This window comes from Rhea americana, unplaced genomic scaffold (genome assembly GCF_003343005.1).
Source record: "Rhea americana isolate MKP2758 unplaced genomic scaffold, rheAme1 scaffold_129, whole genome shotgun sequence".
In the NCBI taxonomy this organism is placed as follows: Eukaryota; Metazoa; Chordata; class Aves; order Rheiformes; family Rheidae; genus Rhea; species Rhea americana.
In genome coordinates, this window is record NW_028185361.1 from 1,286,177 (window position 1) to 1,310,033 (window position 23,857).

Genomic DNA, 23,857 nt, shown 5'->3' on the forward strand with positions numbered 1-23,857 from the left:
CCTAGAAAAGAAAATAAACCATAATAATGGATATACATACCTGTATTCAAACTTACCCTTTCCATTTCTTTGAAGTCATCATCTAGCTTGGTTCCTTCTGCACCTCCTACTTTCTCACTCACTTTCTGTAGTTACAAAAGAAAAAAAATAACAGATTCAGCAGTAACTGAAAATCTAACTTTCATGGGAAAGTGTTTTTCTGTAAGTTCACAACACTCAGAGGTGCTATTCTTTATTTCAGAAAAACTTATTTCAAACACACTTCATTTCATGTTAAACACTAAGAAAATATATATTAGCGTTTAACTGTCAGAGATCCAATCTTCTGGTGGTGTCAGAAGAGTTACATACTGCCACATCTTTGCAGGATCACACCTTTGCTTCCTTCTCTAGTAAGTATCTACACCTTGAACTTACCAAACCAATAATCAACAATAACAATACTGTCCTCAGCAGACAGAAATATCCATGGTCAAAAAAGAGGTGTCTTCATGGAATGAACTGGCCAAAGGATGCAAGAAACTAAAAGGACCTCATCAGACACGAAAAAATACCCTTAGCTGCACTGCCCAGAACATTTTAATGCAACACCAAGGATAATAATCATACCTAAGCCAGAGCAGGAAGACGCTTCCAAGCCCTGACTCTAAATCACTCCGAAGGCAACAGGCAGCAAACACCCCACAGCTAAAAACCCTTAGATACAAATTTACTCAAGCTAAAACCAGACCTACAAAAACCTACATCGACATTGTGAAAGAATTGAAGGCCACATGGTTTATATATAAAACACCTAGTTAACAGTCCAAATGCAAACAAAAAAAAGGAAACTTCAGTATCATATYGTTGGAAAAATTGCCATTTTTTGTAAAATTCTCTGAAAGACAGTTAGGAAATGATTCTGTGTTACCATTTCATTTTTCTGACTCATGCTTGAACACACTGAACTGAGTTTCACATTACTGTCAGCTATAGGGACAATAACAGATTAAAATGGTGACTGCTATGCAGCAATAGTCAAAACGGATTTTTAGCAATTGAACTGTTAGTCACGAAGTGTTTTAGCTCTGTAACTTCACAAGTCAGTCAGACGCACATGATCCAGTCAAYATAGTAATCTTCCTCTGCACTGGTACTTGTCATGGAAAATTTATCAGACACATGACTTTCTGTTTTCTTCCCATTTTCAGCATTTTATATTGAACGTTACTTAATTTCACATACTTTTCTAGGTGTCTCTGAATCCTCCTTAGGTGGTTTTAACTGAGTGTAACTGCTAACTTCTGTAAAGTGACTCCTGCATTACACAAGCATAAATGAAAGAAAAATTGCACTCTTTCCCCTCTTGGTTACAACCATTCTGTTAACTTTTTTACAACTTTTAATATAAAGAGAAGACAGACATATGGGCAATCACTCCCCTTCCGTGAATAAAAMAGAGGCATTTGATTAATTTCAAATTTGCTCACTTCTATAAACTGCAATTGCAGTACAGCCAGGCCATTATTAACACAGACCATTATTTTCTGTACAATGGGAAAGAGCTCTCACCTCTGTTGTTTTCTGTCAACTTCTCACTAACCAGACTGCTGCATTAATGAAGCAAAGCTTATTCAAGTTACTAATGAGACAACAATCCTTGGAAACTTCCTGAGAAAACAACAGAAGAACTTTACTATCTTTTTTTCCYGATACAGAATGGATTTGAAAATCTCTGCAGATACTTCCCTGTCATCACTCTGAATGCAGATGAGATTGTGTCCATATCACTGAACTCGTGCCTGACAGAGATTAGTGAAGTGCAACAAAAATTCCTAGATTTGAAACTCAGTACTATTACAAACAATTCTGCAATGGACAAGGGATGGACTGAATGTCCTAAAAGCTGCCATTCATCTGCAGTTTCCGTGAAACTTGGTAACAGAATAAGCATAAAAGACGAGTCAGAAACTTTCTTCATCAACCCCTGAATGAATGTTTTACACATGTACTGCCTACTACRGTTGAGATGGCAAAATCTGCACAGGAGCTTTCTACCACAGAGATTTCAAGTCTCTGAAAAGGACAAGAAACAAACATAATACTACCTAAATATTCAAAACAGATTTTGAATAATCGAAGTTGACCTCTAAAGATGTCAAGCACGCAAAGGTAACCAATGTTTCAGCTCTTTTAGCTGTATCTTCATGTTTTTTTATCTTTTACCTGCTTGAGGTCTCTTCACAGTTGATGAGGATTTGCATAGATATGGCTCACCATCCCCAGAGAGCCCCTAAAGAACCCATCTCAGATCTACAAACTTTTGCAATTGCTCTTTCCCATCATTCTTCTCACTGAGAAATGCAGGAGACTCTCATTTAGTAAAGCTGCTCCACAGCCAGCAGGAGCAGTCACCGCCAAGACAACAAGGCAATGCATCCCTCCTTTTTCTCAGTATTCTTTCCTTTTTTTAAATAAATCCTCATTCTGTCCATATTTGTCTCAAATCTCATTTTATGACTCCTTGCTTTAAGGTATCAAATGAAAAAAGCTGACTCACTGATTTAAGATAACAAAGAACATCCAAGTCCCGCACAAAAATTTCATTTGTGAAGTTCTTGGTCAACTACTGCAGGCAACAGAGATGAGCCAAAGTAGAAAGATGAGCCATAAAGTCTCTAGCTCTTCTCAGTCTGGGTGACTCTTCTCTGGGGGTCACCTGCATCACAGGCCTTCAGAGCAGTACCATCACCATCCAAGCAAAAATCTGGTTTGGAAAAGTGCTGACAGACCACAGGAAAAGAGCAGCTGAACCACAATCCTCCTTGAAAACTTAACTATTATTTTTTCTTGAAAGCCACAGGCACTCACTAGTCAGAGTAGAGCAATCAAAATAAAGATTCAAATTTAAGAGAAAGAAGACGTCAAGAGCTAAATCCGTCTCTAAGTCAGAAGAGGGAAATCTGCTCAGAGGAGGATATTAAATTGCCCATTGGAAGGCCATAATCTAAAGTCGTCCTGTGGGAGCTGTGGGCCTGACAAAGGCATATGCAGCAAAAGCATAAGYACATGTAGCAGAGCCCACACCTCTGTCATCACTGTACTGACAAAATTCAGAGATATTATTTAACTGTTCTACATCTAGGCTTCAAAACAACTGTTAAAGTACTTAATTAAGGCTGCTGTTCCACAATCCTCTCTCTGAAATTATCAGATTTGGTTATGAGAAGTCATGCATCTATGTCAGCTTACATCAGCTGAGGATCTGCTCTCATCTGCTCTCAGAAGCAGTCTGCAAAATTCTCAGCAAACAGATACAGCTCGCGAGAATATAAAAGTCTCCTCTGCCCTATCATATAGGCGAAGGTTTCAACATTTTGCTTCTTGTTTTACAGTCAAATGAAAATTGGACCCTTAAGTTGTTTTTAAAATGGTGATAATACATCTCCTGCTAGACCAGTGGGCATGAGCACGCAGAAAAACCAAGACCTAATCTTGGGTCTCCTGCAACAGAAATCAGGGCTAAAATTATTTAGCAATTTTAGATCAAACCTTCCCTTTCAAATGTTGATTAACTATTCCATCCTGCCTTCCAAAGCCTTCACAATAAATTACCAAAAAAAAATATATTTTATTAAAACCTTACTAAAAAAGTTTTGAACAAACAAGCATATTTTGGGTGGGGGGAATATGTAATGAAAAGGTCTGCTGCTCACCAAAAATTTGCAGATGTTTTTCTACATCTAACATCATGATGTTCTAAAACCTTGATCCCGTATATTATACAACCAAAAACAAGCACTGTGTGCCTTGGAGCAAAGTCCAGTTGCATAAGGATCCTGTGTCCACTCATGCAGAATATTAACCTAACATCTGTTGGTCAGAATGGTTTCAGTGGAGACTACAAGGGTGGTAGGAGTCCTGCTTTTAGCGAGGAAAGGAAACCCTGCTTTTTTCTCTCTGAAAATTTTAAAAAACATAGTTTTTGGTAGAAGCTGACAGTATATAGAACACCAGGAATGTAGTTTGGTAGATGCAGCAGATGTGAAACACCAAAACTTTGGTCATACTTATGAAGCTTTTTGTTCTCTTTTTCATATAGTTGTACAATTTATCTTCTTGCTATTGCTGATTCATTGGCGATATGTTGTACAGGCCAAAAAAATGCCTGTGCAGTCACTATGGATACACTGAAAATGCCAACTGCCTTTCACAGAATATACTGATGATYACTTTTACAGTTTCCCATAAAGCAGTCTTCTAACTAATGATCATACCAATCCAACACTGTCATCTGTCACTGCTCACAAGACATTAATGCAAATCAAATGTGCATTAAGCAGCTACTCCACGGGAATTATGTTTTTCATTACTATGACACCAGTTCGTATTAGACTGCTTTCTGAACAATTCATGGTTCAAACAATTATCTATCAAATCTCCCCCTACTTGTACAGTATGATAAACCTGAACTTGACAATACTGCAAAATCAGCATCAAACTACACAGTTACTCAGGTCACCTGAGTCTTCAGCTCTACTTATTTTATGAAACAGCAGTTTGGCAGCATAGGTACAGCGCAGGTTTGCTTCCATTTAGAGACAGAAAGCCAGGTCTGGATGTTTTGCCACCACAGTACATTGACTATGGCTATGAGGCAAGTTGAACACCAYCTTCGCAAGACAGCTACCCCAGTATAAGTGATAGTCTCTCTGTGGCATTCAGATAGAGAGCACTGCAACATTTTTGCTCCTATATAGCACATCGCAAACTCTAATCTAGCACTCCTCTTTCTTCTGAATGCCCTTTGTCATTACTGCCATCCCAGATTCAGTTTCCCATTCAAGTATTTTGGAGGTCAGTCCTTCCACATTGACTCATTCTTGCAGCATAGTTCAGTTTACATGGAATAATTTCTGCATCCCTAAAAAGGAAGGCTGTTTACATTGCATTTCTACCAAATTGCCACCCAGCAGTTTAAGAACCAACCTTTATTAATATGAAAAGCTACAGAGAACAGCTGTGAAGCGAGCTTACAAATTTGTGATGCAGAAAAATAATGTCCTCTTCAGTTCGTGCCCAGCTCTATTAAATACAAGTTACCCTGTGATGTCTCTCTGGATCTCTAAGTATCTGTTCCACAGATTTCTATAGTTCTTCCACACAGCTTTGGCCTTTTTGACTTTTATCTGTCATTGTAAGGTTTCATGTTCTAGAGGCAGGGTGACAGCAGTAAGCATCGTCAGGTTAAGATTTTCAGTCAGACTCCAAGTGCTGTGCTGATTTGTTAACACTGCAAACACAAGAAAGACATAGATGGCATGCAAAAGAGAGTGGAAAATATACAATTTAATGAGAAGAATTCTGCGTAAACATGGTGAAGATCTGCCAACACTGTAGGCGTCTCAGAAAGAGTAAACACTTGAAAAAGAACGTTTATATAAAGCACAGTCTTTAGTCAAGACTTTTTTTATTCCCTCTGTCACTTCACATGCTAGAATAAGACAACTGCCACTTGCAGGCTAATTTTTCCATCTGTTTGATGCTGCAGAGTTTGGTACTTGAGATATTAGAATTTGTTACAACAGAAAAATGGTGTTGTCTGGTATCCAAATTTATGATCATGGCCTTGGTTCTCTACAGTCAACTGGGCACAAGTCTTGTGGCAAATCACACTTTCAGCAGTAATAGTAAGCAAGAGAGATTTTCTGGTAAACTCAGATAAATTACAATATGAAAAAAGAAAAAAACCCTCAAAAGTCTAAGTAAATTAGCTGTATATGGAACTTCTCTTCTTGACAATAGRATACAAAAGAAAAGAGACACCTTTTCTAGATTAATATGATGATAACTCATCTTCAGAAAACCCAACAGGCTGTAGTAAATGCCACAAGTTTACAGCACCTTATTCAGTATCACAAAGGAAACTAACATGTGATTTAACTGAGGTAGAGTGATCTTACTCAAGGTTTTCAGGATCATCTGTCCAGGTGAGGGAAGTTCTGATTTACAAGCCAAAAGATCCAAAATCAGGAAAAAAAAAAAAGAAAGAAAAAAAGGAGTAGCCCATAACACCAGCTGGAGATCATTAGCAGAGCTGTATAAGATGGGATCATTCTCCTGCAGCAGTGAGTACTACAACTCCATTGCTTACAGCCAGAGCTATAAAGGGTCATGAAGACAGTAAGGGAAAAACAAAAGGGAGAGACCAAAGTCTCCAGGGGACTCCAGCATTTCACTCAAGCTGAGACTTTGATTACGCTATTGAGGTTTTGTTTTCTCATTGGCAAAATGAAGAAAAACATTTGCCTACCACATGGTAAAACTGTTAGCATTAATTTGCACCTGTTATTACTTGCCATCAGGCACATATCCAACAGAAATCTTAGTGATGTAGTTAAGGTAAGCATCTGCCAGATAAGTTATATCATTTCTTTTTCCTTATTATTGTTTAATAGATGTATTAAATCAGAAAATCGTATACTCCCTACCTACTGCTTTCCCTGATAGCACTGCAATCACTGGTTTGTTCCACCTCAGCACCACACCAGCCTGGTAAGTTTATCCAATGCTGACCTAGGCTATGCTAAAGGTCTTATCACATACCTTGACCCTGCAGCAGTGGGATGAAGAATCACAGCAATATAGTTCACTGTTCAACATCAGATGGTGAGCTGAATTTGGAAAGCTCAAGAGAAAAGGGAAGGATAAGACTGGATTAATAGGAGGACTACAGACAGCTTGCTTTCGTTTCTTGTAGAGTATCTTCTAAATAATCTCTAAATGCACAAAGCCTGGCCTTGCTAGTCCTCAGAGCTGCTACAAGTAAGGCCCATAGCCCTGTTAAAAGCCCTACTGACAGCTTGGGGGCAGGTTTGAAAGCCTGCAAAGTTGGCCACAGAAATGACAAATGTGTTTGTAAAGCTTGTGATGAGCACAGAAATTAGGACTTGGCAATGCTAAAGGCAAGCTACTGCTAAAGCTTGTAGAGTCATGAAGGAAAATCTTTGTGGGACAGATTCTCACCTCAGTGATGCCAACGTTGGTTTGAAGCAAAGGCAAAATGGCTCAGTGGAACTATTTCTTCCTAAGTAGGATAAGAGAACAAGATCTCCACCTCTAGCATGATCACAGTATAAGAAATAACCCTATGTGAACCTGTCCTGTGATCCTCCTCTCATTATTTAAAATCATACTGTAATTTGGCTTTTTTCATTTTGAGCTAAAGGTCGGGGGGGGGGAGGAGAGCGATGCCTGGATCAGGCATTTCTCTGCTTTACTTTCAGCCTACTAGCAAGGACCATGATGCAGAGCTGCTGCAGTTTCTGCATTGTGCAGGGAGCTGCTCAGATTCAGGGCTATGAAGATGATCAGAGGACTGCAGCATCTGCCCTATGAGGAATGGCTGTGAGAGTTGGGCCTCTTCAGCCTGGGGAAGAGAAGACTCAGAGGGGATCTTGTCAATGTACACAAATACCTTATGGGCGGGGTGTCAAGAAGATGGGGTTGGAMTATTTGCAGTGGTGCCATGCAACACGAAAAGAGACAACGGGCACAAACTGAAACACAGAAAATTCCACCTAAATATAAAACATCTTCCCTGTGAGAGTGACAGAGCACTGGCACAGGTTGCCCAGAGAGGTTGTGGAGTTTCCTTCTCTGGAGATATTCAAGGCCTGCCTGGATACAACCCTGTCTAACATGCTCTAGGTGACCCTGCTCAAGCAGGGAGGTTGGACTAGATGATCTCCAGAGGTCTTTTCCAACCTCAACCATGCTGTGATTCTGTGAGATTCAGCATCAGCACGCACCACAGCAGAGAGCGTGCCTRCCCCTCTGCAGGCTGCTACATTGACAGCAGTCACTGCAGAGCCACTGCTGCAATGCCACTGCATTACATTGGAGGCTGTCCGATGACGGAAATACAGCAGAGCAAGAGCAAGCAAACTGCAGCTGAGAAAGTGCTGGTGTAGCAGTGCCTTGCACCGTATCTCTGTAGGGAAAGTCTCTGCATAGAAGCACCCCCCGTGAGTGATGAAGTTACGTACTGCCACAGGGCAGACACAAAACTAAATCCGTATTGCACATTTGCACTTACAGAGATGTGCTGACACATGAGATATGTAGTGCTTCCACGACAGCCAACAGAAYCCATTTCTCATACATATGTTTAAACTCATGCAGGAGCTGGGTCCTCTACTATGCGAAACTAATGTTCAGCCAGGAAGCCAGTCACAACCCCAGCACCTTTGCAGCTTAGAGTGACCTCCAAAACTGGCATAGAAAAGTTGTTGACAAGAACTGTCGGAGAGCTGAGAACAGTGAGAACATCCTGTGCTTTTCCGTACTGCCTCTGCGTTCCCAGAACACAACCAGTATTAGCAGCAGCGAAGAAACTGGCATTAAAAAGCTGGATATATCAGCTAGAGGATGTGCCAATCTTCTCTTCTTTCGCAGTAAGAAAGTGGAACAGAAAATCTACTGCTTACGGTATTTCTGATGGTAATAGTACGATGACACAGTCCCTTTAGTGGCCCTGTGGACATTGTGGACAATGCCTGTGGACATCTTATAAGATGTGCCATCTTATTCATCCCATATACAGTAACACATGCTCGGTCCATCCACATAGTTTCTAAGCTCAGGAGAAACAAGGATAAAAAGATCATTGTTTGCCCACACTGCTCCCTTGGAAAATATTTTCTCAGCTCATGCCAGCAAAAAATTATACAAGTTACTTTCCTACATCAGTGGTTTAAGCTACTAGCTGAGGGGCAGTGCCCACCTTCACTCCTTATGAAGACAAACGTTTAGTCTTGGCTATTAACCCAACTAATCTGCACACACTAAACTACGGTCTTGCAAAATACTAGAGTATTTCACATGCAGACATAACATGAAGATGCCAGTGCAGATTCTACACCCTGCCAAGATCCCCACATAGGACAGTGTCCAAATGCCCCATCTGCATTAGGCAAGCAGTGACACAAAGGTACTGTTGATCAGTAAAGCTGAGTCTAATACATACAACTTTGTTAGGCGAGTCAATTTGTCCTCCCCATTTTTATAGACTAATAAAGCTTTATACTTTTCTCTCTCAGTACAGGAATGAATTAAAATCTAGCAGAAATAAACAGGAAATGCTCAGGCCTAGTAAAACTAAAATAACAGCAGGAGAAATTCACAGCAGCTAAATCTAATTTAAGGAATATTTTGTAGTTCTACATGATGTACATCAGTCCACATGCATTTTGCTGGCTAAGATTCAGCCTAGTCCTTAACATCTGGAAATGTGAGAATGCCAGGAACATTCAGAAGCTGTTAAAGCCCAAGAGAACAAAATATGGCTTAAATATGACTTACTGATTAAACAGTCAATAGGAGTCACACCAACTCCTATTGTGAAGTTGTCCTCTTCACAATATATTTATTAAATATATATTTATATTGAAGTGCAGTTGCTGCACTCTGTCAGTGAACTAATTGTTATCTGACAAAAAACATGAAGTTAGAGGGAGTTTGGGAAGGAAGGCACATCTACAAGCTGCTGCTTGTAGTAAGCCACATTTCATTTCTAATGTTCTTATTGCCACAATGTCTAGACGGCTGCAGAGTGTGTAGAGCACGACAYAGTGTTAATCCAGAACATTTGTGTATTTTTTTTATTCTGTTGGTAGAGTTGATAATTTATTAACTACAGAGCAATCAAAATCCCCAAAACCAACCATGACTTTCAGGCTAATTAATAATAGCCCGTTTAAAGGATGTTCTTACCTCTTAAAACTTTAACCTTTTTACATGAGCACTACATCATTTAAGTCGAATGCCCTTTTGTTCTTGTCCTGCTCACTTACTGGGTGAAAGCACTATGCGCCCAAGCACCAGTCTGTTTTCAGGGGCAGGGGAGCATAATGCTCAGAGAAGCGCTGGGTGTCTCTGATGTAAAGCCGGTGACTGAAACGGTGGCAAGTCTTTTCAGACTTCTGAGATGTAGGCCTGATGAGGGAGGAGAAAAGAAAGTGGAGGACTGGATAAATTAGGACTGGACAAAACAGCTTTATTTTTTTAAGAAATGATGGAGACAATGTGGGCCACCATTTAGCTGGCTGGTGTGCTGCACATGAGAAGACTGCACATGGCGATGGCTGGGAGGAGATGCAGCTGCCTTTCTGCAGCTGCAGCACAGCTCAGCGTGGTGGTCTGCCAGGCCACCCTTTCATACCTGAGTTAATCCACAGTCACAACCCTTGTGGCATTACTGTTTTAATTTGGAAGTGACCATTTTATCCCCTTTCACCACTGTGTGTACCAGCCAGCAGTAACTAAGGACATTATAAAATTTAAGGAAATAAAACCTGTATAACGAACAGAAGCCTCAAGACTCATTTCTGACCTAACCATTATTGTAATTCATTACTTACTCTGAAGTCTAAGCAGTTTCACAAACATCTGAACTAAGCAAAAAGCAGAGCTGAACCTGCTGTACTGTGATACTTGGAAAATCTAAGAGGTACCCAGAACAGAGAAGAATGACCACAAAACTCCTCTGGAGAGCAAACAGAATGCTTCAGTAATGATCCCACCAAGTGGTTCATAATCACCAGGAAAACAGATTATAACGTAACATAAATCAAAACTACAGTGCTGTGTTTGCTAGGCCAGGCGACACAGCTTCAGCACCTGCTCCAAGAGACCCTGCCTGCACCTCACAGCCGACTCACAAATGCTTATTTCCTTCGGACTGGGTCCACTCTGCGGTGGTGCCACCTCAGCCAGGCCTACAGTTCATAGAATCATAGAATCAGTAAGGTTGGAAGGGACCTCTGGAGATCATCTTGGCAAACYTCCACGCTYAGCAGGGTCACCTACAACATGTTAGACAGGGTGGCATCCAGGCGGGCCTTGAATATCTCCACAGAAGGARACTCCACAACCTCTCTRGGCAACCTSWGCCAGKGCTCCGTCACTCTCACAGGGAAGAAATTCCCCCTCACGGTCAGGCAGAACTGCCTGTGCTTCAATTTCTGCCCATTGCCTCTTGYYCTGTCAYAYRGGACAACTGAAAAGAGTTTGTCCCCGTCCCCTTGACACCCTCCCTTCAGGTACTTGTACACATTGATAAGATCCCCCCTCAGGCTTCTCTTCCCCAGGCTGAACAGGCCCAGCTCTCGCAGCTATTCCTCATGGGGCAGGTGCTCCAGCCCTCTGATCATCCTCGTAGCCCTACACTGGACTCTCTCCAGTAGCTCCCTGTCTCTCTTGGACTGGGGAGCCCACAACTGGCCTTGAGATGAGGCCTCCCCAGGGCTGAGGAGAGGGGCAGGATCACCTCCCTCCACCTGCTGGCAACAGTCCTCGTAACGCAGCTCAGGATACCGTTGGCCCTCCTGGCCATAAGGGCACATTGCTGGCTCATGGTCAACTTGTCATCCACCAGCACTCCCACGTCCTTCTCTGCAGAGCTGCTCTCCAGAACGTCAGCCCCCAGCCCGTACTGGTGCCTAGGGTTATTTTTTGCTAGGTGCAGTTTTCTGTACTTGCCCTTGTTGAACCTCAGGAGGTTCCTCTCCACCCAGCTCTCCAGCCTGTCYAGGTCCCTCTGAATGGCAGCACAGCCCTCAGCTGTATCAGACAYTCCTCCCAGCTTGGTAGCATCAGCAAACTTGCTGAGGAGGCACTCTGTCCCTTCATCCAGGCGAYTGATGAAGAAGTTGAACAGGATGGGACCCAGGACTGAGCCCTGGGGGACGCCACTAGCTACAGGCCTCCAACTAGACTCTGTGCCACTGATGACAACCCTCTGAGCTCTGCCTTTCAGCTAGTTCTCAATCTACCTCACTCTCCACTCGTCTAACCCACACTTCTGGAGCTTCTCTAGGAGGATGTTCTGGGAGACAGTGTCAAAAGCCTTGCTGAAGTCAAGGTACACAACGTCCACTGCTCTCCTCTCATCTACCTAGCCAGTCATTCCATCAGACAAGGCTATCAGATTGATTAAGCACGATTTCCCCTTGTTGAATCCATGCTGGCTACTCCTGATCACCTTCTTTTCCTCCATATGCTTGGAGATGACATCCAGAAGGAGCTGTTCTATCACCTTTCCAGGCATGGAGGTGAGGCTGACCGGCCTATAGTCACCTGGGTCCTCCTTCTTGCCCTTTTTGAAGACTGGAGTGACACTGGTTTTCTTCCAGAGTCAGGCACCTCTCCTGTTCTCCATGGCTTTTCAAATATGATGGAGAGCAGCTTCGCAACAACATCTGCCAGCTCCCTCAGTACTCGTGGGTGCATCCCATCCGGGCCCATGGATTTGTGGACGTCTAGCCTGCCCAGAAGGTCTCTAATCCTATACTCCTCAACCAAAGGAAAATCTTCCCTTCTCCAGACTTCCTCCCTCTTGTCCAGGCTCTGGGATTCCTGAGGGCTGCCCTTAGCAGTGAAGACTGAAGCAAAGGCAGCATTCAGTAATTCTGCCTTCTCTGTATCCCTCATCACCAAGGCCCCTGCCCCAGTCAGTAGTGGGCCCACATTTTCCCTAGTGCTCCTCTTGCTGMTGATGTATTTGAAGAAGCCCTTCCTGTTGTCCTTAACATCCCTTGCCAGACTCAATTCCAACTGGGCCTTAGCCTTCCTCACTGCATCTCTACCTACTCTGGCTGCATTCCTGTAATCCTCCCAAGCAGCCTGTCCCCTCTTCCACATTCTCTGTACTTTCTTCTTCCATCTGAATGTGGTGAAGAGCTCCCTGCTCACCCATGCAGGTCTCCCCTGCCCCTTTTGCTGCACTTCTTACTCATAGGGATGCACCACTCCTGATCTTGAAGGAAGTGATCTTGAATACTAGCCAGTCCTCCTGGACCCCCCCTTCCTCCTAGGGCCTTAACCCATGAGACTCCACCAATTAGGTCTCTGAAGATCCCAAAGTCTGCTCTCCTGAACTCCAGGGTTGCAATCCTGCTTGTTGCCTTACTTCTTTCCTGCAGGATCCTGAACTCCACCATCTCATGGTCACTGTAGCCAAGGCTGCCCCCAACCTTCACATCTCTAACCAGTCCCTCTCTGTAGGTAAGGACAAGGTCCAGCAGGACACCCTTCCTCGTAGGTTCCTCCACCACCTGTGACAAGAAGTTATCATCAATGCATTGCAGGAGCCTCCTGGACTGTCTGTGCCTTGCTGTGTAGTCCCTCCAGCAGATGTSAGGGTGGTTGAAGTCCCCCAGGAGAACCAGGGCCTGTGATTGTGAGGCTACTTCCAACTATCTGTAGAAGGCCTCATCAACTTTCTCTTCCTGGTCAGGTGGCCTGTAGTAGACACCCACAACAGTGTCTCCCATGTTGGCCTGCCCTTTGATCTTTACCCATAAGCTCTCAACTGCTTCCTCCTCCTCCTCCCCCCCTCGGCAGAGCTCGATGCATTCCAGTTGCTCTCTCACATAAAGRGCAACTCCACCACCTCGCTCCCTGGCCTGTCTCTCCTAAAAAGCACATAGCCATCCATGGCAGCATTCCAGCCATGTGAGCTATCCCACCATGTCTCCATGATCGCAATGAGATCATGGCCCTGCGATCGCAAAGAGCTCTCCAGCTCCTCCTGTTTGTTCCCCATGCTGTGTGCACTGGTGTACAGGCATTTCAGAGAGGTGGTCATGCCTGCAGGTTTCCCAGGAAGGGTGTACAGGGGTCGCCCACAGCCATGTCCTGAATGCACATCCCCAGCTGCATGCACTCGTTGGAGGCCCCCCAACCCAACTTGTGTTTTGTTGTCTACTCTGTCCTTATGACACCCCCCCTCCACCTTCCTACCTAGTTTAAAACTCTCTTTACTAGGCTGGACAACCTGTTTGCAAAGGCAAACGTACCCCACTTTGTGAGGTGAATCCCATCTCTCCCCACCAGCTGTTGATCTTCAAACCATGTTCCATGGTCATAGAATCCAAAACCCTGTTGCCAACACCAGTGGTGTAGCCAGCTGTTGATTTGGAAAATCTCCCTACTCCTCCTCCCATACCTCTCCCTAATGGGCAGGACTGATGAGAAGACCACCTGGGCTCCCAGACCCTTGACCACCATGCCTAAGGCCTTGAAGTCTTCTTTCATTGTCTCTAGTTTSTTCTCTGTATTGTTAGCACCCACGTTTAAAGAGCAGCAGAGGGTAGTAGTCTGAGGAGCGGACAAGCCTTGGCAGCCTTTCAGGCACATCTCGTATCCTCGCCCCCAGCAGGCAGCAAACCTCTCCAGAGGAGGGTTCAGGTCAGCAGATAGGTGCCTCTGTCCCCCGCAGCATGGAATCACCCACTGACTACAACCACTCGTCGCCTCTTCTGAGTGGTCGTGCAAGGCACAGGCTCGGGCAGCCCAGTTGCTTCCCTTGAGGTCAGGGTCCAGGTTCTCCTCATCCTGGAGTGCACTAAACCTGTTCTTCAACTGTAAGTCCAGGTCTACAGGAGGACTGGGGKCCTTTCTTCTTTTTGTTTGAGAAGCAGCTAGCTTCCAGCCTTCTTCAACAGTGCTTTGCTGAACTATTTCACTCTGCACAGAGTCCTCCAGCAATTCCCCTGCTGCAGGGGACTGGGACTCTGGGAGCTGTACAGTCTCTGAGAACACCCTCTCTATCTCCTGCTCACTTTCTCACATGTTTCGCAGTCTACCGACTTCATCCTGCAACTCTTTGACCTGAGGACACAAATCCTCAACAACAGCAGGAGGGCGGACCATCAGTCCAGGCCTTCTGGAGARGCTCCAAGCACTCCCTGCAGCCTGGGACCTGTAGGGCAGCATCTGCTACAATAGGCTCTGTCTGGGTTGAAGCGTCCAACACAGCTGATATAGTAATTCCCACAGCTACTGGCAAATATGATTTACGGCAAGTTACAACCATGTTAGCAAGGATGGGCACTACTAGCGCTGGGAAAAGAAAGATGTCCTCTTCCATCTAACTGCACAAACTGCTGCCTCTGTCCGCTGCACTCCAGGCCTGGTTCTTAAATAGACCTCTCCCTACTACTGACCCACAGGGTACTTAATCCACCCTAAAGGAGGGCTACCAGTGTCAAAAACCCCAGCTCCCTCTATTCARGGGCAAGGCAGACTGCTCGTTAGCAGTAGCTGCACCCAGCAACAGTGGGGGATAATTGCGGAGGCTTCTTCCAGGAGAGCCTAAGGCTACCTGCAGTTGCCCTTGCCCAGCTCCCCTTACCTGTGAGCCGAGTCACTCTCTAGTCCTCTGGTCCCACAAGGGTCAGCAGACCACAATATCCAACACAGGCCCTAGAAGTTCAAGGCAGAGCCGAGACAGTGCTGCACAAACTGCTGCATCTGTTGGCTGCCTCTGTTAGCTGCACTCTGGGACACGCGCTTATATACGGTGCTGCCAGTGCTGAGCTATTTTGTGYCGGGTCCTATCTGAAGGGGTGCCCAACTGCATTTCTGCAAAGTATGTACGTACACTTTACAGAACAGCACGCAAAGGAAATGTAAAATCCTGCTTTTAAAGCACAAGGCATTTCTCTTGCATTTGAAATAATCTAATGGAAAATGTTCTTAAGGACAATCATATTGCAGGAAAAAGATAATGCTTTCTTTTCCTTATTCTTCCCTTCTTCCTTCCCATTTTCCCCATCTAAACAAATATAAAATCCATCTTGATTTTTAGCATATAAATATCCTACAGTTTGCAAAAAAATTTAAAGCATRTATGATTCCCTATGGCAATCTAATTGAATTTTGTAGATTGATAATTGATATAAAATTTACCACAAATTTTTCTGTGGTGATGTAAAAGCAAAGAAATCACGTAAAATACAGAGCAGGTGAGATTTTCCAACGTCAAAGTTCAAACATTAGAACTATAAATAAGCACACAGCATTAGCCTCTTCATGTAATCAGGTAATTAGCCTAATCACCCATGTGTGCAGGTTTACAGTTTGTTGGCAGGCAATTACTCAACTAACATGTTCATTACATACATACAGTTATATCTTTGTGGGGAAAAACAAGTTAGATTCTGCACTGTCTCATAACCTTCAGACCCGGAGACTGTCATAAGAGAAGAGCCATACAGATGTAAGAATAATAAATACTTTATTGCCTTACTCTGCCTTAGAAGTTGCTTAGCAGCGTAATTCAATCTGAGGAAAAACAAAATTCTCAGATATCCTAAATTTTGACTGTCTTTTACACTACTCATTTCTTGTTTTAAAAGAGTGGGCTTGTATTAGTTTCCAAAGGCAGTGCACAAATCACATCCTGAGGTGATCARTTTGGAATGTATAAATACACTTTGCTAGTCTTGAGCTGTCTTAATGCAACTTCCAATCTAGAGAAGATCCTAGATTAACCAGGACAGAAAGATCAGTAGCAGGCAGAAACTCCTGGCCTCCATCACGGTACCACTTACAGGTTTGTTGAGACATTGAGGAATTGCCTGGGCCCTGAAAAAAATTACAGGTTTTTCATTGTAACCTGCTTATCGTGCTGCCTGACATGTAAGTAGTATTTAAATATACAAAAGCAGTTTACCTTCATAGCCTTCTAGAAAGAAAGGAAAGAAGCCTTGAATTACAACTGGTAGCATACCACCTTGACCATAGTCAAGCTCCTCAGCTCTTGTGTGGTCTCTATTATTTTACTGGCATCAGAACTTTTTTCCAGTAAATATCTCATTGACTCATTGAATGAATTGCCAGTCATTCAGTCTTGGCATTGACTGAATCTGTGCCAAGATCTGTGATCAGATCTCAGCATATTTATATTCTTCCCTATGTTACATCAGCGTGATGTTACACAGAAGGGTGGATCAATTAGCTCGTAGCCCAATTTTCACTAGGTATCAGAATTAAAATGTTTGCAAAACAGAATTTTGCTTAAGAGAAAGGTACTAAAACTTGTTTCTTAGCATACATACAGTAACTTTAAAAGTTGGTGTTTTATCACAGAAATCAGTAGCAAAATCTCCACTGATCTTATTGACATAGGATTAAGCAAAGCAACAGAAGTGACTCGGTTTCAAATATAACAAATACTGCATTCAGCTTATTAGTAGTCCCATTTTTTAAGTTAGTATTATCCATGTCTAGATTCTCCTCATAACTCACAGATCATTAAAATACTTCTTCCCTGAGTCCTTGAGACTTAAGTTAACAATCACAGATGTTGGCAATATTGTACTAACTAGATTTCAGAAACACCAGCACAAACAGGGACTCAAATATGAAAGAGTTTTAAAGAGAAACTTTTACACAAATACTGACTGTGCAACAGTTTTGCATTTCATTGTTATTTAACAGTTGTTGTTTGATATAATACAGTCAATATTTAACAACCGTAGTACTACAATCTACTGTTAAAGCCATTACTTCCATTTTGACTGATCAATAGGAAACATAAAAGCTTTACCCATTCTAGGGAGTATTTTGCAAAAAACCTTTTCTCTGGCTCAAAGCACACTGGCTCCAGTAACAGTCCTAGCAGTGGTAGTATGCTGCTAGCAGTTTGAATACTGCTCAGAACAGGTTTTCACTATCCAAACCAAGTGACCTACCTAAACCTAGACTACAGTCAGTAGCAGAATGGAACCAATTTAACATTTCTCTACTGCTAGACAAGATATAGCAGTATATGGGGGGGGGGGTCAAGGGGACGGGGACAAACTCTTTTCAGTTGTCCCATGTGACAGGACAAGAGGCAACAGGCCAGAACTGAAGCACAGGAAGTTTTGCCTGACCGTGAGGGGRAATTTCTTCCCTGTGAGAGTGACGGAGCMCTGGCACAGGTTGCCCAGAGAGGTTGTGGAGTTTCCTTCTCTGGAGATATTCAAGGCCTGCCTGGATACAACCCTGTCTAACATGCTCTAGGTGACCCTGCTCAAGCAGGGAGGTTGGACTAGATGATCTCCAGAGGTCCCTTCCAACATTAYTGATTCTATGATTCTATGATTTATGTTGAACATGTCATTCACTTGGAAACTGGGTATACTGGCRGACAATAAATAAACCTTGCTGTGAATATGCATGGTACAGTGAATACCTTTTCCTCTTTGTCCCAGTTTGTYAGCTATTGTGCAACATATTACTAGAAACCAGTAAGCCATTTTTATATCTTCTCCTTAAAGTAAGAGCGCACAAGGTGTGATGAGATCTACAAATTATGTTCTGCTTTCTAATTATCATCTGCTAAAGTCATCTGCTAGCCACCCTATACCAATATAAACATGAACAAATACTAAACAACAAGAGCTATGAAAAAAAGATTGACATAAATTTAGCAGTGCCTTTCAAAAGCCACCTACTAGCAACACTGCAACAACAATCTTGGTACRCACATTCTGACAAATCAGGGTAGATAAATATAATTGCTGTGGGTGCATTTACCAATGGTGCTCTCTCGAGACTTACTCTCTGCATCTTAATTTTCTTCCCTGCAGTCTTCCAGTACTGATACACGGGCCATGACAAGTTTACTACCCTTTGCACTCTGCTTGTGTTAAAGTTTTCAAAAAAGCCACATAGTAAGGCAAACCATGGTCTCAGGAGTAATGTGGAGCCAGGTRCCTGGAGGAAGACTGCTCCCATAATGGTGCTTTCCAGCACCAGAGAAATGTTCTGTAAGATGACTGGTGCTGCTACTAAGCTTCTGCTGGGGGAATTAGAAAAAACTTAAGAAAAACAATGCCAATAGCAACTTTTTTCAAGGAAGAATGAAATGCACATGCCTTTCTAAGGGAAAACAGGAGCCTTWGGTACCCACCACCTCCTGCTCTTCATCAAACTGGAAAACCCATGAGCCTGATGATGGAGATGTCAGAAAAAGCACTGCCAGCTCATGTGAAGGCTAGAGAGACCTGCTGGTCACCCAATCATCTGCTTTTGTTTCAGATCACCAGGTATCACACCAGAACCTAGCCGCACATCAGCTCTTTCACAAGCCTCCCTGCTATAGTATTTTTATAGTTTTAACATCAATAGAATAGATGTCCTTCACTGAGATAACCTGGCAGTGCACTCCRTTCTCATCACCACCAAGCTCTTCCAGTTAGCAGAAAGGGGAGGAATGAGAAGCCTGTGCTGCCATACAGTTTCTTTCTCATTTTCAAGCTTATCTCATCACAGTACAGCCTCTCTGTAGGCTAATGATACTTTAAATTACTGAGGAAATTGAAGAAAGAATTACTGTGCTCAGTGCAAATTGGCATGTAATTTGCTCCTGTAACAACACTGTCCTTATCTTTAGGAATAGCCAGTAAGTTTATAATTCCTATTTGCTGTAYGATGTTCTTTTGCGAGGCTTTTTTTTTCCAGCTCACTTTAACATACAGAGTTGCTTCTGTCAAACAGAGCAAGGTGAACTTTAGAACTGCAGATGAGTGCTTCCTCTTCCTATGCTCTATCAATATCAGTATACAACTAGTCTAAAATATGGACATTTTAATAGGATTATCATGTGGATTAGCTACTGAATAATAATTCAATAATAATAAATAATCCAATAATAAAATTATTATTACTAATTTTATCATTATTAGTAGTAAGTTTTACAATCCTTACAGAAGTTGAAACTGGAAAAACAAACMAAAATAAAACAAATAAAGGTTTTGATTTTGCTGTCCTGACATAGGAAAAAATTCCCATTTAAAATCCAGATAAATTTTTCCCCTCCTGGACTGTAGGTTTGGGAGCAGCCACACCAATCATACAAGCTGACAGAGCTAGCTGTATGTACTTTCGTGTACTGAGATCATGGGCTGACATTACCTACGCACTAGTACTGAGGACATGCACCTTCATTTTGTCAGGCAAGGAGTAGCGAAACTTTTCTAGTGACAAGCTGCCCATGGTAACTGATAAAGTCYAAAAAACAGAAAGCTCTCACATTCCTCAATATATATGTCCTTTATCACCTAYCCCACCCTGCAGATAAAAGCAATTAAGCTGAAAAGTATTATGACACTAGGCACCTCATGGAAGATGACCAGGAAATGACTGATCCAGGCCCTATTTAAACAGCTCAAACAATACCAAATGATGATGGCTTTAAACTCTTTCTTGGGATCTCTTCTATGTAATACCTTGATGATTCAGATGCCCATTGCAAAGGCACTTGGGAATCTAAAACGTCAACAGGTTTAATAACTGCACCAAGAWTTTTATGTCGTAGGGCACACAGAAAGAAACAGTAACTCTCCAGGATGCTATAAACAAAGATGCTTAGAGATGCTTAGGAATTTCTCAAACTACTTGATAGGAAATATTAATTGGCTAAAAAGACTTTCTTGACATGAGTTTGCCAGYTTCTGTATGATTTGAGAAAAGCTTTCTCTATCCTCAAACAGAAATTCTGGTCAAAACCTGAWTGAACAAGTAACTGCAAGCTCACTCAAGGAATAAGATTCAAGCCCCTCAACCATCTCTTTCAGAGAAGAGACTAAAACATGGATCTCCGACATCTCACATTCTTCATTGTTTAGTAAAAAAGCCAAGCTAGCTTGGAGATAAGACAAATATAAGACATAAATATTTGGACATAAGACATAAATATTTGGAGATAAGACAGAGGGAGAGGTAACTTGCACAAAGGGGAGGAACTGCAAAAGAAGATCATCCAGTTCACAGGAGATCTGCGAGTCAACAGATCAGGATATATTTAGGCAGGCTGCTCTCAGCTTTTTCAGAAAAAATTCCTCTGCTACCTCAGAACTGTTTGCACTTTCATGAAAGTTAGGCAATCTTCTGAAGTCTCCAAAAGGTTTCACAGGGCAAGCAAATCATATTCCTTTGATGAACGTGTACCTAACAGACACTGTGGAAGGCAYCTTGCTCTGAAGGTCGGTAACAAGTCAGTTCACCAGCTACATTTCTGTCAGGACACTGACAGCACTGAGAACCATGACAACAGTTGCTACATGTTGGTTACAAGCTAAGGTAAGCAGGTAAGAAGATAGCATTATAAATATAGAAGTGCTAATTCATGCATATAAGTAGATCAAAACCACAAAAGGCCTGGTCTGTCCTACTGTTACATGAGTGAGATTTCATTCAGCTTACTCCTACTTAAAAGGGCAGCAGAAAGAGCTACAGCAATGATATACACAAAAGAAAAATAACCTTTTACACTGAAAAAAATATGAAGAAAAATTCTTTCTTATCTGGGAACTCAATGATGTAACATTTCTTAATACAGTAACTCATTAAAAGCTCATTCTTTTATAAGTCTTGAAAAGTTAAATGATCAGTCCTGCTTACTCAGGCAAGGCATTCTGGCACTCATTACACAGCAGATACTTCTTTCTTCTGTAGGTAACCACAAGTTACAAACTATAAACTTTGACAGCACTGTAATGAGATGTTTGAACTATTTCGTGGTAGCCTGGTGTACCTAATAAAAGGGTTTACTGCATCATCTTTGCCAAATGATAAAATAAGTGCCAATTATTCACAGAGGAATGAAGACTTTCCATTACCTTTGCCATTCCTTCCAATGGAGAAAAACCACACAGGCTTTGCTGCTTTGTGGAGATTTTAGACAAAGGCATCAATGTAACACATAGCATTGCTGTTTATCCCCCAGGATTATCCCATCAAATTTTTTAAGGACTAAGTCAGTGAATGAAAACTACACTGGTGTTCAGGTATCTCGCTCTCATGCCTTWTCTTCCGTTCTATACGTCCAATTATTTCATGAATGGACACACTTTGATGAGATAGAGGCAACAAAATTTGCCAAGGAAGTTGATGAAGCTGCAAAAACTGTGTTTACTAACAAGTATCTTCTGTCYGACACTGCTGAGCCACATGGGTACATCTGCACTGCATAACGCAGCTCTACACCAAAGAGATTCAGGTACCTCCAAGTAAGCAGATTCATCGGCTACTGCATAGTGCAATACAATGTACAGCAGATGATCTGATGACCTTGGCTTGTTCAAGGAACTGGCATGTATGGTCTCATGGGAGGCTATAAAGGATAACAAAGCTGTGCAGCAGGCCTGGCAGGTCTTGAAGGACAACAACCTCCAAGCACAAGAATGATACATGCCGATATTCAGGAAAACAGGAAGATGTATTAGGAGACTAGCTTGGCTAATCAGGGTATTCACAATCAAGCTTCAGTATAAAAAGATGAATACTGGAGGCAGAAGCAATGAGAGGCTACTACAAAGGAATATAGAAGGAATACAGGAATATGTCTTTGGGCAGGCAGGTAAATCCATAGCTCAGCTAAAGTCAGAACTGGCAAGGGACACCAAGACCTGCAAGATCACTCTATTAGAAGAATAAACAAGGAAATTGTAGGCCCATTGTTGAATGAGGCACAATTTATTGACAGTGAGTGTAGAAAAGGCTGAGATATTCAATGCTTTCATTGCCTTGATCTTCATGAACAAGATCTCCCACACCTTTGTGCCTAGGGCCAGGATTCAAGGAGAGGAGCTACAAGGAGTGGAAGATGATTGACTCAGGGATCTCTTGAGAAATCCTGATTTCTGTGAGTTCACACAAATAGATGGACAATGAGTGCTGTATGATGTCTTAGCAAAGCTGCATCCTATCATTCTGGAAGGGTCATGGAGATCAGGGAAGAATCTCTTGATGCCTGGAGAAATGCAAATATTGTACCCATCTTCAGAAAGGGCTGGAAGGTAGATCCAGGGAACTACAGCATCATTTCAGCCCTTAMATGAACCATGAGGCAAGTCCCCTCAGAAGCCATGGGTACATGAAGGAGAAGAAGGTGCCCGGAACTAGCCAGCATGGATTTACCAAGGCTAAACCAATCTGATTCCCTTCTGTAGTGCAATGAAAAGACTTGTGRATGAGGAAAGAGCAACTGATGTCAACTATCTTAATTTTACCAAGGCTTTTGATGTAGTCTCCCGCAGAGTCCCTATATTCAGGTTAGCAGGCACAGATTGGGTAGATGGACCAGTAGATGAGTGAAAAAACTGGCTGCACCATCAGGCTCAGAGGGTTGTGCCTAGTGCTCACACCCTACCTGGAGACTGTTAACAAGTCATCTATTCCAGAACCTAATCTGTTTATCATCTTTATCAGTGACCTAGAGAAGGGGATGGTGGGCACTCTCGAGTCTGCAGAGGACACTAAACTGGTGGGAACCATTCAATACACTGAAGGGTAACCACTGTTCAGACAAATTAGGTGGGAAGACTAGAAACCTGTTCAATAGAGATCTGTTGAAATTCATCTGGGATGACGGTTCAGGCATGCCTGGGCCAGCAGAGACCAAGAGTACCACGGGCCAGGCTGGGGCCACAGGCAGCTCTGTGGAGTATTTATAAAGTAGGTATGGTGAAGTACTGGTTTTGTACTGGATGTATTAGAATTAAAAGAAACTTTAGGGAAATTTAAGAATCTTCTGGTAAGGAAAGCAAACAGGAATGATCAGAATTCTGATTATTAGTGTAACTTTGAAAAACAAAACTCATCTTAGACTTTTTTTTTTTTAATTTACAACAGTGTTTCAAGAAATATTGAGGAATAATGAAAAGCTTTAAAAACATGACCTATTTCTGGTGATCTGTTGGACATAGATAGCTAGTTTACTGCACAAACTAGAAAGCATTTACATTATCTTGCAGCTTATGCAAACACACCAAAACTTGTCAGAAACTTTCAACCAAAATTTGCATTTAAAATTAATAAGCTATGCAACTATATCCCTAAATCAATTATTTATTATACCATTATCAGAATACAGATTAAGTCTTTTTTCTCCAGAAACAAAATTTTGATCAGTGTAATTAACTGGTAAGCTATGAAGGCAATAGCAGTTTGTGGTGATCTGTGGTAAAATACATCAGCATAGATGGACAGACAGCTAATGACACAAGCATGCTGTTTGTTGTACAAAACATACCACAAATTT

At 42.4% G+C, this 23,857-nt stretch overlaps 1 protein-coding gene across 1 annotated transcript in view; it reads right to left on the reverse strand.

Moving 5' to 3' along the window:
* SH3GL2 (SH3 domain containing GRB2 like 2, endophilin A1) overlaps nt 1-23,857 on the reverse strand; it is a 100,255-nt gene that overhangs the window by 20,317 nt on the left and 56,081 nt on the right. Inside the window, exon 2 of the mRNA XM_085326207.1 lies at nt 57-125. Coding sequence (XP_085182333.1) covers nt 57-125 — 69 coding nt within the window. The remainder of the gene's footprint in view (nt 1-56; nt 126-23,857) is intronic.